The 13,895-nt window shown below is 47.7% G+C and overlaps 1 protein-coding gene across 1 annotated transcript in view; it reads left to right on the forward strand.

Annotated features, from left to right (window-relative positions):
• UBE2H (ubiquitin conjugating enzyme E2 H) overlaps positions 1–8,583 on the forward strand; it is a 57,499-nt gene extending 48,916 nt beyond the window's left edge. Inside the window, exon 7 of the mRNA XM_035126686.2 lies at positions 1,907–8,583. Coding sequence (XP_034982577.1) covers positions 1,907–2,031 — 125 coding nt within the window. The 3' untranslated portion in view covers positions 2,032–8,583. The remainder of the gene's footprint in view (positions 1–1,906) is intronic.
• The last annotated feature ends 5,312 nt before the right edge of the window (positions 8,584–13,895 follow it).

The raw sequence follows: 13,895 nt of genomic DNA on the forward strand, positions 1-13,895 counted from the left end.
ATCTACTGGTAGATCACAGGGGATCATGGTAGATCGCGCACATACCCCACTAAAAAAAAAAGGCTTTGGTAGATCACTGCCAGTTTTCTTTATTGTGGGGAGCAGATCTCAGTCTCTTGAAAGCTAGACATGCCTGTCTTAGAGGAATCAGCCCACAATGTGTTGGAGCTAGAATTCAGGAAACCTGCCTCTTAACTGGTCGCAGCAGTAGATGGCGGTCAGTGGCAAGTACTTCTTCTCCAGTTCCCTTGCGCTTAAGCCTGCTCAGAAGAACTCTGGCACAGCTGGGCCACATTGTGGGGAAGCAGGCAGCAATCTTTCGTTGCCGTTCCTCCTCCCGGGTCTCTCTCTGGGTGCAGAGTGAGCTCTTGTCCCGCCAGCACTGAGAAGCAGGCTGTGAGATTTAGGCCTCATTTGCGTAGATACAACATCCCACAGGCCAATGAGCCTCTTTTCCTAGCTCGGAGCTTTGTAACATACAGCCTCCCTGGGATATATAGTAATTGGTGCAGCTTCCTGAAACTGGAAGCCTTTTTTTGCTTTTTTTGTGTGAATGGCTTTTTAAAGAAGGGATATGGGTTGTGGGTTGTTCTGACACGCACCAAAGATGCGTGTTTGAGAGGCTACAGCAGTAGAGCTGTCCTAGGAGATTTGCACCCAGAGGCCAGTTCTGAGCATCACCCAGCGCATTGAGGACATGCGGAGAGCCCTGCTAGATTACATTGGCACAGAGGGAACTGGTAGACTGTACCACTTCAGAGCTCAGGAGGAGGGTGGGTGCCACTTTTCTGAATGCTCTCCTGTGTAAAACAAAACACAGAATCCTGATATTCTGGGAGCTCCCCTGACTGCTCCCCACCTGCCCTGCTGCTCCCCCACCATTGGTGCTCCTTACTTCCTGGAATCCATCCTCCCATTTTTATAGTTAGACACCAGGCTTTAAAAACTCACGTCTTGACTCTGTTGTTTTCCCACTAACTGGTCTCCTTCCGCTATCTCTTCTGCCCCCCTCCCCTCCCCAGTCCTTGTGTCTCTTGGTCTGTCTTAGGCCCCTCCCCTCAGGCATGCAATCTCTGCCTTCTGCCCTGTTTGATGTCCAGCACCCAGAACACGCATGTGCTTCAGAAATAATTCAGAAACATGTTTTTGCACCTCCCTACAGTTTTGAAGTCGTATAGCCCAGGTGTCCACCTTCTCCATTCATTTACAGTGTGCTCTGCTGAGCCTTTCCTCCCTCTTCCCACCCCCTCCAGCTTCAGGACTTTTATGTGTTTTGCGCAGAGATGCGTTACCAAGCCGAGCACGTCATTCGAGTCCCAGCTGTCTTAACGCCAGTGGTGGTGTGCTGGTTAGAGCATCGGACCAGAACCTGGGAGACCAGGGTTGAAATCCCCACTCTGCCACGAAAAGCTCGTTGGGGGGCCAGGCACTGCCCTTAAGCTAACCCTACCTCACAGGGTTGTGGTTGGGGTCAAATAAGGAGGGGGAGAACCAGTTACAGGTTCTCTTTGGAGAGGAAGGTGGGGTTATAACGGCAGTAAATAAATAAATACACCGGAAGGCACAAAAGCAGAGAAAAATGGGCAAGATTATCACAGGTGCAAATGTTGACTGTTTATTATTATTGTTGTTGTTATTATTATTAGTTCTTAAATCTTGCTTTTTAAGATTTTTCAGACAAGTACTAATGTTTGAGCAAGGGGTTGTCCTTGCTGAAATCTGGGGGTCATTTTGGTGGGCGGGCGTCTGCAGGCATGTCGAAAAAGCACCTTAATCGAGAAGCAGTTTGTGGTCTGCTTAGCCATGTCGTTTTGAGCGACCTCAGGGTGTTCCTTTAATGTGTATGTTGATCGTCCCTCTTTTTCTTCCCCTGCCCCCCCCCACCTTTCTCTTTCGCCCCATCCAGAATACATTCAGAAATATGCAACAGAGGAAGCGCTAAAAGAGCAGGAAGAAGGCACTGGGGACAGCTCTTCGGAGAGCTCCATGTCTGACTTTTCAGAGGACGAGGCCCAGGATATGGAGTTGTAGTAGAAGCAGCGCCCTGCTTTTCAGAGAGACTGACTTCCTAACCACGCGCTGAGAAGCAGACTATAATATTCATATTTAAACAAAGCAATTTTTTATTACTAAACAAGGTTTTTATGAATAATAGCATTGAAGATATATATACATATATATATATCACCCTTTAGATCTTGATTTCTTTTGGTCATTTCTCAGAGCCCAAAAGTGCATCGTAGCGCATTTCCCACATTCCACTCGGTAGCAATATGCAGCCCAGATGCATGCGAGGCAGCCGTTTATAATTCCATTTGAGCAAAGGCAACTTGTAGGCTACTGAACTGTCAACCTAAAAAAACAAAACAAAAAAAAAACAGCTGCTTTGCTAGGGAGAGGGTCTGGATGTTTCCTTTTTTCCCCTCCCTGCCCCCCACTTTTATTTTTATTATTATTATTATTATTAATGGTTCCAAAGATGGCAGGACACCCTCAGATGCAAAAGCAGAGCAGCGCTTGCAGAACGTCGAAGAGAAATATTGGGGGATAAACGCGAGAGGCAGTGAAGTCGGAAAGCTGCTTTTTCGATTCAGCTCGGCTGCTTTACACTTTAAACGGAGTTCCATTTTTAAGAAACGAAACACCCCTGCCGCCAGAATACGCCAAGTTCTTCAAAGTGTCTGGTTCTGACAAGGCGCCTTTCTTTGGTTTAAAGAACATTTTGTGTGGACTTCCTGTCCGCTGCTAGAGACTGGCAATCGGTCCGGTTTGCTCGGGGGGCCTCTTGAAAACCTGCAACTGGACAGTTAATGTCAACTTTACTGGTCTGGATCCTCGGTGTCCGTCTGCCTCTGTCGCTGTTACTACTCTTAAGGGACAGAAAGCAAGCGGAGTCCAACTTTGTCTTCGCTTTCCTGGAGTGCGTCACACCCAATCCATTTTTTGGTCCCACTGTTAAAACCACTGGCAGTTGTAATTATTCCACTCCTTTTATGTCTCTCCAAGCACTGTGCGCATGACCTCCTGAGGAGAGGGTCTTCTTACCAGCCGGATTTGTCAGAGTACTGCAAGCCCCGTCGACAGTTTCATTGCCCCCCCACCCCACCCGAGTTGCCGCTGATCACGACTCCATCGGTGGTCTCCCAAGTTTGCTAGTTCCTTCCTCTGCTCACTTGCGGCCCTTCTATAAAGCAGGCCAGACAATCTAGGAAAATCCAGTATAAAGGGTTTGGGAAGTGGGTCTGGTTTTTTTGTTTGTTTTGGAAGGGGAATTGATAATAAGAGTGCTGGTTTCAGAGATTTTTTTGAATTAGATTCCCCCCCCCCGTTTTCATTTCTTGTGCGTTTTTGAACACACAAATGTCCCTTCCCTCTTCCCCTCCACCCCCCAAAAATGGAATGGTAAGAGAACCCCCTCATACATTGAATGCCTACCTGGGATGTCGATGTTACTTGAACATGGATAATGGCAAAGAAAACGCCCGACAAGATGTGGATTTGCAATCTGGACATTACCTCTGACGTATTTGTAAAGAGTTTTTTTTCTTTTTTCTTTTTGGACAGGATGTGGGGAGGGCAGTTTTGGTGCAATGTCTTGGGGTGGGGTGGGGGTGGGGGTCAGTAAACGGAATTTGAACTCGGGTGACATGAGCAGAATTCTGAATATCAAGCTAAGCCCAGTCCATTGTATTTCCTTCCCAGATTCCCCTAAAGCACCGTCAGAATTTTGTGGATTGTTCTGGGGTGCAAGGGGGGAAGACGTGTCGAGAGAGTACAATCTTAAAGCCTAATCAGTTTGCTTTCCCCTCCCCCCTTTTGAAAAGATCTTATGTAAAGTAGAATTTAACTTTGGCATGATCATTTTCCTTTAATAAAGCAAAAGCATACCAAGAAGTTGAATTACGGGCATGAAGAAAACAACAACAACCGAGAACCTTTTATTTTCTTTCTTTCTAAATTAAAAGAAAAAAACAAAGCAGTAATGTGGTTATAGTAGCTGAGCTGAAGTTCTCTCCTTTAAGCAAGTATGGCTTGTTTGGGGGGCAGGCGGGTTAGTATTAATATGGAACATGTAACTGTGCCATTTCCTTGACTCTGGAGAAGGGTGGGGAGAGCTCTGTTACTGCAGCAGGACTCCTGAGACCAGCCTTCACCAACCCGGTGCCTTCCAGAGGTAGATGGACTACAATTCCCACCAGCCCCTGCCAGCGTGCTGGCTGAGGCTGATGGGAGTTGTAGCCCCAACAACCTGCAGAGGGCACCAGGTTGGCGAAGTTGGCCTTAGAGATGCTCTCTGCTTGTGTGGTGGCCTCTTAGGTGCTATTTAGGTATAGATTTGAGTGCTGAGGTGGCAGTGGTGATGGTGGTACCGATTTAAACAAAATAAACTGTATTTTTTCAATATTGTATATACAAATGTTAGTGTTCGAATTCCCTTTATGCAGATAACTTTTTCTTTGGGGGGGGGAACCCTCAATTCTGGTGCACAGTCAGTTTTTAACAACTCTGACGTCCACAGCTCTTCTCTCCTAAGCAAACACCCGTTCTTAATTTCAACAGTCCTCGCTTTTAAATTAAACGCGCGAAAGCGATTCCAAATGCAGACACTGTCCGTGTTAAATGGAAGCCCCACCCCCGAGAAAAAGCACCGACTCATCCACACACTTCGCACACCCCTGGTGTGCAAAGGAGACATTTTCGCACCTCCTGCTTGATCGGACCCCTGTTTGTGGGTTGCAGTTGCAAAGATCTCTTCTGCTGCATTTACTTTCCAGGTGTCGGGGAAGGCTGGCAAAATGCCCTTAGTGTGATGGGCTCCACCTGGAAAGAAGAGTTTGTGAGGACCGACCTTAACTAGACCAGACTCCCTTCTCCTCTGGTACCACTGATCTAAGCACAGTTCCTTCTGTCCCCCTCTCTCTCTTTGGCCTGCCGAGATCCCCTTTGCTCAGAGAGCTGCTCCTCTCTCAGCCAGACCAGACGGAAAGGCTGGGCGCCACTTTCAGTCGCCAGCCCACTTGCCCATCCCTTCCGAAACACCCTTCAGGCTTCAGACCCGACTCCCAACGCAGCCGCCCCTCGGAAGCTGCAAAGTTTGTGCGTGTGTTGTGAGTTGCCTTGTTACGTGAACACACACTAATGGGGTCTTAAGTGCTTGCACCGGCTATTGCCCTTCTCCCTCCCCACCCTTAAAATTCCGTTGTGCTTTTCGAGTATTTCAGCACCGGTAGACGAAACTTCCCACATCGACCTTGGTGTTTGATCTTACTCCCCTTCCTCAAAATGACTCTTAAATCACCCATGGAGACGTACCCCTGAAGCACAGAGTTTCACAGAGTGATGGCAGGTGGCGAAAGCAAATGGCCCTGGAGTTTTTCGTCGGCCAGGTCAGCTTGTAGAAAAACCCAAAAGCTCCCCGGCTTGTGTGGTCGGTTGATGTTTTCCTACCTTTGGGGCAGCAGGTGGGAACTCCCACAAAGAAAGTGGGTTTGTAGGGGAGGGGGGTGAAGCTTTTATCCTCTTGGGGAGGGGTCCATGCTACGGTAGCTTTCTGCAGCTAGATCTGGAACAGACCGCGGTGGAAGTGGTTAAGCGTGTGGAGTGTCTGAAGGCAACTCCTGTGATCTGAGCGTGCGCTGGTTTTATATAAATATATATATATATATATAATATTTTCTCGCTCGCTCGCTTCCTTTTGCTCGTCTGAGTTGCTGTGGCACCTTGGAGCCAGGAGTCTCTTGCCGCATGAGAAATGGCCATTCTCCTTCCCTCCACCCCCCTTTTCTTTTACTGACTGTGTTTGGTACAAATTGTGTGAATACTTGAAGAGATGAAGGTGGGCACCCAGCCCCTTTCCATTCGAGTCCTTGCATTTTTTTTCCTCCGGGTTTTTCTTTTCCTTTTTTGTTGGTTGGTTTTTTTCCCTGTTTTCGTTTCCGCTTCCTCTCTTATACCCCCCCTGCCCTACCCTCTTTGCATTGTGATGATGTTAGTGGGCATGCCTGGCGCCACGGCAATTGCCTCTTCTAAGAATTATAACCTCTCAAAATAGTTGTGTATAATTAAAGAAACTGTAAACTTTTTTAAAAAATAAAATATGTATATACCTTGGCCCCTCGACTGGTAATTGCCCCAGGAGAGAGAGAGAGAGAGATTGGGGGTGTGGGTCACTGCTTCTGACGACGCTTCTCAGGGATTTTAAAAATTTGGAATACGGTAAATTGCATCTCCCCCCCTGCAACCACTTTCTGATTCTGTGGCACCACCTTATTTCTCTCCTAACTTGATATACAGTGCTGATATACACATCCCCTAAAATGAGGCCCCATTTGGGTGTACTTTTTGTGACATGCACATTTGTGCCACCCCTGCCTGTGACCTTACAAGGAGGCAGGAGGGCAATGTGGAGGAAACAGTTTGGTGGTGAAGATGATGAATGGATTTTTGTATATTGATTCAGAAGTTGCCAGCACGAAACTTTCATTGCCCCCCACTGTTTTGTTTTTTAAGAATGTAGAATCTTAGAATTGCAGAGTTGAAAGAGGCCACAAGGTTCGCCTGGTCCAACCCCCTGCAAAGCAGGAATCTTTAGCCCAACATGAGGCTCAAACCAAAAGACCCTGAGATTAGGAGTCTCATGCTTTATCCCAGCCCAATATGTAAGTGACCACTTAAAAAAACACAAATTGTTACTTGTTACGGTCACAGATGTGAATTGGCAGGGCGCAAGCTCAGGGGCTGATGTGGGCAAGTTGCAATGCTGGAATTCTTAAGAGTTGAGCTACCCCAATGATAATTCAAAATCATTTGAACAGCAGCTCAACATCCGCTTTGCTGCCCTGGGCTGATGCCCACGTTATCGTCGTTATCGTTGATTAACAAAAAGAAAACCAACCAATGTTTTTTGTTATGGTAACTCAAAGCGATTTACATACACACATTAAACCACCATAAAAAAATATCTAAAAGGCAAATTTTAAAAACTGCATAAAAAACATCCTGCCCGTGCAAAAGGGCCTCAGTTAAAAGCCAAAAGGCCTGATGAATATATAGTTTTTGCCTGGTGCCTAAGATGTGCATTGATGGTGCCAGACAAGCCTAGCTCAGAGCCACCACTGAGAAAGGCTGTTCTTGCAAGGTCACCTTCTAGACCAGGCATCCCCAAACTTCAGCCCTCCAGATGTTTTGGACTACAATTCCCATCTTTCCCGACCACTGGTCCTGTTAGCATGGGAGTTGTAGGCCAAAAACATCTGGAGGGCCACAGTTTGGGGATGCCTGTTCTAGACCTCTCATGGAGGGGGCCTCTGATGACACAGGCAGGGTCTGGGTTGGTTCCTGTGTGGAGAGGCAGTACCCTGAGGTACTGGAATCCTGAGCCACATAGGACTTTATAGATCCAAACCAGCGTTTTGAATTGAGGCCGGAAACTCATTGGCAGCTAGTACAGCAAAACTAGGATTGGTTGCAGTCTAAAATAATCTGGATGGCATTAGATTTGAATGACCATTTGAAGACACGCTTGCCCTCCCTTCTAGTTGGTTTGCTTTTTGAAATACTCCCTGCCTTCACACTCCTTAGGCTTCGTTCGCAGGAGTCATGCACCTTCTTGTCAAGAGCAGCTCTCTTTTCTGCAGAGAACTTTGCTTCCTGCCGGAAGGGCAATGCACTACACTTCTCTGTTGTTTTTGGCTCTGCGCATGTTCCTAGATCTTGCGCCACCTGCCTGAAGAGGCACGACCTCGGGAAGGAGCACAGGAAGGTGCCTTACATGTGATCAGGCGGCTTGTCCCATCTAGCCCCATGTTGCCTACTTTGTCTGGCAGCAATTGTCCTTGGCCTCGGGAAGAAAGCCTCAGCCATTGCCAGCTGCCTGAGAACTTGTGCTGAATGTGCCAGGGGTTGCTAAGTGGGATCTTCTGAGTGTCCTGAATGGGGCAAGGACCAGGTGCGCAGCCTGGGAGTCATTTTGGACTCTCAGCTGTCCATGGAGGCGCAGGTCAGTTCTGTGTCCAGGGCAGCTGTCTACCAGCTCCATCTGGTATGCAGACTGAGACCCTCCCTACCCACAGACTGTCTCGCTGTCCTTTGTCAACAACAAATTGCTGCTGGTTTTTTTATGTTGAATATATGCTATATGGTAATTTATGGACCTAATAGGTATTTAAAGCCATTTGCACATAACAAAATATGTATTTTATCAAAAAATACATATTTTGTTAGGTAAAGGTAAAGGTAAAGGAACCCCTGACCATTAGGTCCAGTCGTGACCGACTCTGGGGTTGCGCACTCATCTCACATTATTGGCCGAGGGAGCCGGCGTATAGCTTCCAGGTCATGTGGCCAGCATGACAAAGCCGCTTCTGGCAAACCAGAGCAGCACATGGAAACGCCGTTTACCTTCCCGCTGTAGCGGTACCTATTTATCTACTTGCATTTTGATGTGCTTTCGAACTGCTAGGTTGGCAGGAGCTGGGACCAAGCAACGGAAGCTCACCCCGTCACAGGGATTCGAACCGCCGACCTTCTGATCAGCAAGCCCTAGGCTCGGTGGTTCAGCCCACAGCGCCACCTGGGTCCCTACATTTTGTTATGTAGGCACCCAATTTATAGAAATGAGCAAACCAGGGATATTTTAGGGAGCAGGCTAGCAGGTGGGGCCCATGACTTACATCATAGGAGCCTACACAACACAAAACACTCTTGCTGTAACGTAGGTTTTACATCCAGTTTTTTTCCCCTTTAAATTTTTTGAGGGCCCCCAAGAAAGTGGGGCCCTAAGCTATAGCTTGTTTAGCTTATACGTAAATCTGTCACTGGGGTCAGGGAGAGTCACTCAAAAGGGAGAGACAAGTCCAGCATGTTTTAGGACGGAGTTGTTGAACTTTACAAGGAAGCTGTGTGTGTTACTGATCTTTCAACTTCCTTGACCAAGCGAGGTGGAAATACATTTACAGCGGAAGGCATAGTGTGGTTACATGACATTTAACTTCTCAATCTTCCTTCGTTAGAATCCTAAGAGATGGAACATATCCTGAAGCTTGTCTAGTCCAACCCCCTTGCAATGCAGGAATATGCAGCTGTTCCATATGGGGATCGAACCTGCAACCTTGGCATTTATAAGCATGCTCTCCGTGCAAGAAGCACAAGTGTCTTAGAATCATAGAATCGTAGAGTTGGAAGAGACCACAAGGGCCATCCAGTCCAACCCCCTGCCGAGCAGGAAACACCATCAAAGCATTCTTGACATATGCCTGTCAAGCCTCTACTTAAAGACCTCCAAAGAAGGAGACTCCACCACACTCCTTGGTAGCAAATTCCACTGTCGAACAGCTCTTACTGTCAGGAAGTTCTTCCTAATGTTTAGGTGGAATCTTCTTTCTTGTAGTTTGAATCCATTGCTCCGTGTCCGCTTCTCTTAAATCCCTAACTTGGAGCTGGCACAAATGAGGGTGGTTTGCCCCCAAATCTTCAAGCAGAAACTATCAAAACAGCAGACCAAAACACAGCAATAAATAGATCAGCTCAAGAAATTTTATTTAAAGACTTTTGCCTGGTGCTGTAACAACACTGGACTGGGCACCAGGTGGAGTGGAGGGGAAACTCCTAAATGCGGGGGTGGGGGGTGGGTTTGCACCTCATTTTAATTTTACTTCCTCCTCTTGTCAAATTTATACACTGCGCGAAAGCAATTTGCAAAAGGAAGAAATCAAATTATCAGCGAAAACAGCTAAAGCGTTCCAAAAATTCAAATTGGCAATAAACTAAAAACATTAAACTAAAAACAGATTAAAGCACACATCAGTGTTCTAAATACCTGGGAAGGTTTGTCCAAGCAAAGAGTAAAGGGACCGTCGTAGCTCAGTGGCAAGTGTCTGCCTTGCAAGCAGAACATCCCATCTCCAGGTAGGGCTGGGGGGGAGCCCTACCTGAATCCCTGGAGAGCTGCTGCCAGTCAGTGTAGGCAGCCCTGGGCAAAATGGACCAATGGTCTGACTCTATATAAGGCATGCAGATCCTTGGAAGCATGTGGCAATTGCTGCTCGCCACCACAAGGTGTCTCTCTTTCACCTCTGCAGTCTTTGCTGACAACTGAGCAAATTGGTTGTCAACATCTGGAAGATGGAGATTTTAAGCTTGCAGGAGTGCATAAAAAAACAACAACCAAGAACCCTGAAGTCTGCCGACCAGAGCCTGGTGCACAATGTGGGTGCGTGGGGCCTTTGAGAGACTATGGCCTGGCTGGTTACTGACGTGGCCTGGGGAGGGAGGGGGTGTCCAGGTTGGCAGAACCTAGGGAGGGTGCCGGGGGCTGCATGGAAAGGCTTAGAAGTCTGGGCTGGGCTGCCAAGCCTGAGGTTCCCCCACCCCGGAGTCCCTCAGAGGTTCCTTTGCCCTCCAAGGGGCGGGCAGTCTTCCATTCAGCCAGTAGGTGGTGCTCACGCTCCACCTGTGCCAGCCAGATCTCAGGTAAAATGTGTGTTTTGTTCATCAAAAAACCGAAAACGTTTGTTTTCTAGTGATGAACGCCAGAATTCTTATGGTAAAAAGCTTGTGTTGGTTGCGTCAAGAAATAGCGTTTAAATTTTATAGCTGCTGTTATTGTGTCCTTGAACTGTGATAATCACGGGTCTTGCTTTTGTGCTTGGAGGATGGAGAGATGCAAACCTCTGAGTTTGGCACAGGCGGAATATAGGGTCCCAATGTACTGCACAGCACAGCATAGCTAGTCCCTGGCCCCACTGCTTTCCATCTCTGGCCTTGCCTTTCACTGATAGGGCTTCCCCTCTACACAAAAAAAGAGAGGATCCCATTGCAAGTGAAAATAAAACAAAGTGTGTTCAAGAACATTTGTGGTCTGTATTATTCGCTACAGTGCTGGATTTACATATAAGCTAAAACAAGCTATAGCTTAGGGCCCCACTCTTGTGGGGAGGGGGGAGCAAAAAAATGAAAGGGAAATAAACTGGATGTACATTTCCAAAATATAAGATAAATATTACTTTGATAAAATACATATTTTATGTGCAAAAGGCTTGAGATACCTATGAGGTCCATAAACTACCATATAGTATACATTCAACAAAAAAAAAACAGCGACCATTTGTTGTTGACAAAGGACAGCTGGACATATAAAGGGCCCCATGACCTTCAGTAGCTTAGGGCCTCATCAAACCTAAATCTGGCCCTGATTCACTGACAATTCAGCGACATCCGTCTCCTCAAGGACTTTTGCTCCTGACCTCCAAAGGGAAGACTTCCTTTTGGTTAGAATCATAGAATCATAGAATCATAGAGTTGGAAGAGACCACAAGGGCCATCCAGTCCAACCCCCTGCCAAGCAGGAAGCACCATCAAAGCATTCTTGACATCTGCCTGTCAAACCTCTGCTTAAAGACCTCCAAAGATGGAGACTCCACCACACTCCTTGGTAGCAAATTCCACTGTCGAACAGCTCTTGCTGTCAGGAAGTTCTTCCTAATGTTCAGGTGGAATCTTCTTTCTTGTAGTTTGAATCCATTGCTCCGTGTCCGCTTCTCTGGAGCAGCAGAAAAGAATCTTTCTCCCTCCTCCATATGACATCCTTTCATATATTTGAACATGGCTATCATATCACCCCTTAACCTTCTCTTCTCCAGGCTAAACATACCCAGCTCCCTAAGCTGTTCCTCATAAGGCATCGTTTCTAGGCCCTTGACCATTTTGGTTGCCCTCTTCTGGACACGTTCCAGCTTGTCAGTATCCTTCTTGAAGTGTGGTGCCCAGAACTGGACACAGTACTCCAGGTGAGGTCTGACCAGAGCAGAATACAGTGGTACTATTACTTCCCTTGATCTAGATGCTATACTCCTATTGATGCAGCCCAGAATTGCATTGGCTTTTTTAGCTGCTGCATCACACTGTTGACTCATGCCAAGTTTGTGGTCTACCAAGACTCCTAGATCCTTTTCACATGTACTGCTCTCAAGCCAGGTGTCACCCGTCCTGTATTTGTGCCTCTCATTTTTTTTGCCCAAGTATAGTAACCTTACATTTCTCCTTGTTAAAATTCATGTTGTTTGCTTTGGCCCAGTTGTCTAATCTGTTAAGGTCATTTTGAAGTGTGATCCTGTCCTCTGGGGTATTAGCCACCCCTCCCAATTTGGTGTCGTCTGCAAACTTGCTCAGGATGCCCTCAAGCCCATCATCCAAGTCATTGATAAAGATGTTGAATAAGACTGGGCCCAAGACAGAACCCTGTGGCACCCCACTAGTCACTACTCTCCAGGATGAGGAGGAGCCATTGATGAGCACCCTTTGGGTTCGGTCAGTCAGCCAGTTACAAATCCACTGAATGGTAGCATTGTCTAGCCCGCATTTTACCAGCTTCTTTACAAGAATATCATGGGGCACCTTGTCAAAGGCCTTGCTGAAATCAAGATAGGCTACATCCACAGCGTTCCCTTCATCTACCAGGCTTGTAATTCTGTCAAAAAATGAGATCAGATTAGTCTGACATGACTTATTTTTCAGAAACCCATGCTGACTTTTAGTGATCACAGCGTTCCTTTCTAGGTGCTCACAGACCATTTGCTTAATGATCTGCTCTAGAATCTTTCCTGGTATTGATGTCAGAGCAGAATACAGTGGTACTATTACTTCCCTAAATCAAAGGTTCTAACCCTTCAGATCTAGACAGAGGCGATGGATTCTTCTTTCACTACGAATGCTCATTTCTTTAGCAACGCTGAGATCATGGTGGCAGAACTCTGCACCATTTCAGTGAGAGGAAAGATGCACGTCTTAAGAGCAGAAGAACGAACCCTTCTGGATCAAGCCGTTGGCCCAGTAAAGTCCAGCATCCTGCCCTCGCAAGGGCCAACTAGATTCCCATGGGAAACCCAGCAAGTAGGATTTGAACGCAAGAGTGGGAGTGAGTTCCACAGTTTAACCTTGTGCTACAGTTTTGTGTTCCCCGAGAGCTGTCCCCACCTACCTAATTGCCCTAATTCCTGGTTGCATAAGAGATGGGGGCTGTGTGTGTGTGTGTGTGTGTGCTGAGCTTAACCTGCTTTCTTTGACAGGCCTGTCTCCTAATGAGCAGCGGGAAGCAAGCAGCCGGCTTAGAGGCTTATCAGGGTGACGACAGGTTGGCTTGGCTGGGTCACAGATACTGAGAGGGAAGGAGAGGTGGGTGGTGGGGTTGAAAGGGGGGGAAGACAGAAGTGGGGCAATTTGTCTTGGCAAAACAGAGCCCTCCCCTCCTGCTCCAGAAGAACAGATAATCGTAACATAGTAAGTGTGGAATTGGCGGGGCGTGGGTGGCGCTGTGGTCTAAACCACAGAGCCTAGGGCTTGCCGATCGGAAGGTCGATGGTTCGAATCCCCGCGACGGGGTGAGCTCCCATTGCTCGGTCCCAACTCCTGCCCAGCTAGCAGTTCAAAAGCATGTCAAAGTGCAAGTAGATAAATAGGTACCACTCTGGTGGGAAGGTAAACAGCCTTTCCGTGCGCTGCTCTGGTTCGCCAGAAGCGGCTTAGTCATGCTGGCCACAAGGGCCGTCTTAAGTATATCTGGCACCCTGGCGCCGTGGTGCGAAGTTCTCTCCGGCGCCCCCTCAGCCCCGTTTCGCTGCGCGGCTGTCTGGCGGGTGCAGCGCGGCTGCCACGGGCACAACTGCGCGGCGCCCCCCTGGTGCCCCAGCCTTGCTGTAGGGCTGACCCTGCTGGCCACATGACCCAGAAGCTGTCTGCGGACAAACGCCGGCTCCCTCAGCCTATAGAGCGAGATGAGCGCGCAACCACAGAGTCGTCCGTGACTGCACCTTACACTTTAAGTGTAGAATTGTAAGGCGCACCAAGGGTACTAAAGCATCTATCACATCTATCTTCAGATATCCCAAGGGCTTTCCCAT

This window comes from Zootoca vivipara, chromosome 10 (genome assembly GCF_963506605.1).
Source record: "Zootoca vivipara chromosome 10, rZooViv1.1, whole genome shotgun sequence".
Lineage (NCBI taxonomy): Eukaryota > Metazoa > Chordata > Lepidosauria > Squamata > Lacertidae > Zootoca > Zootoca vivipara.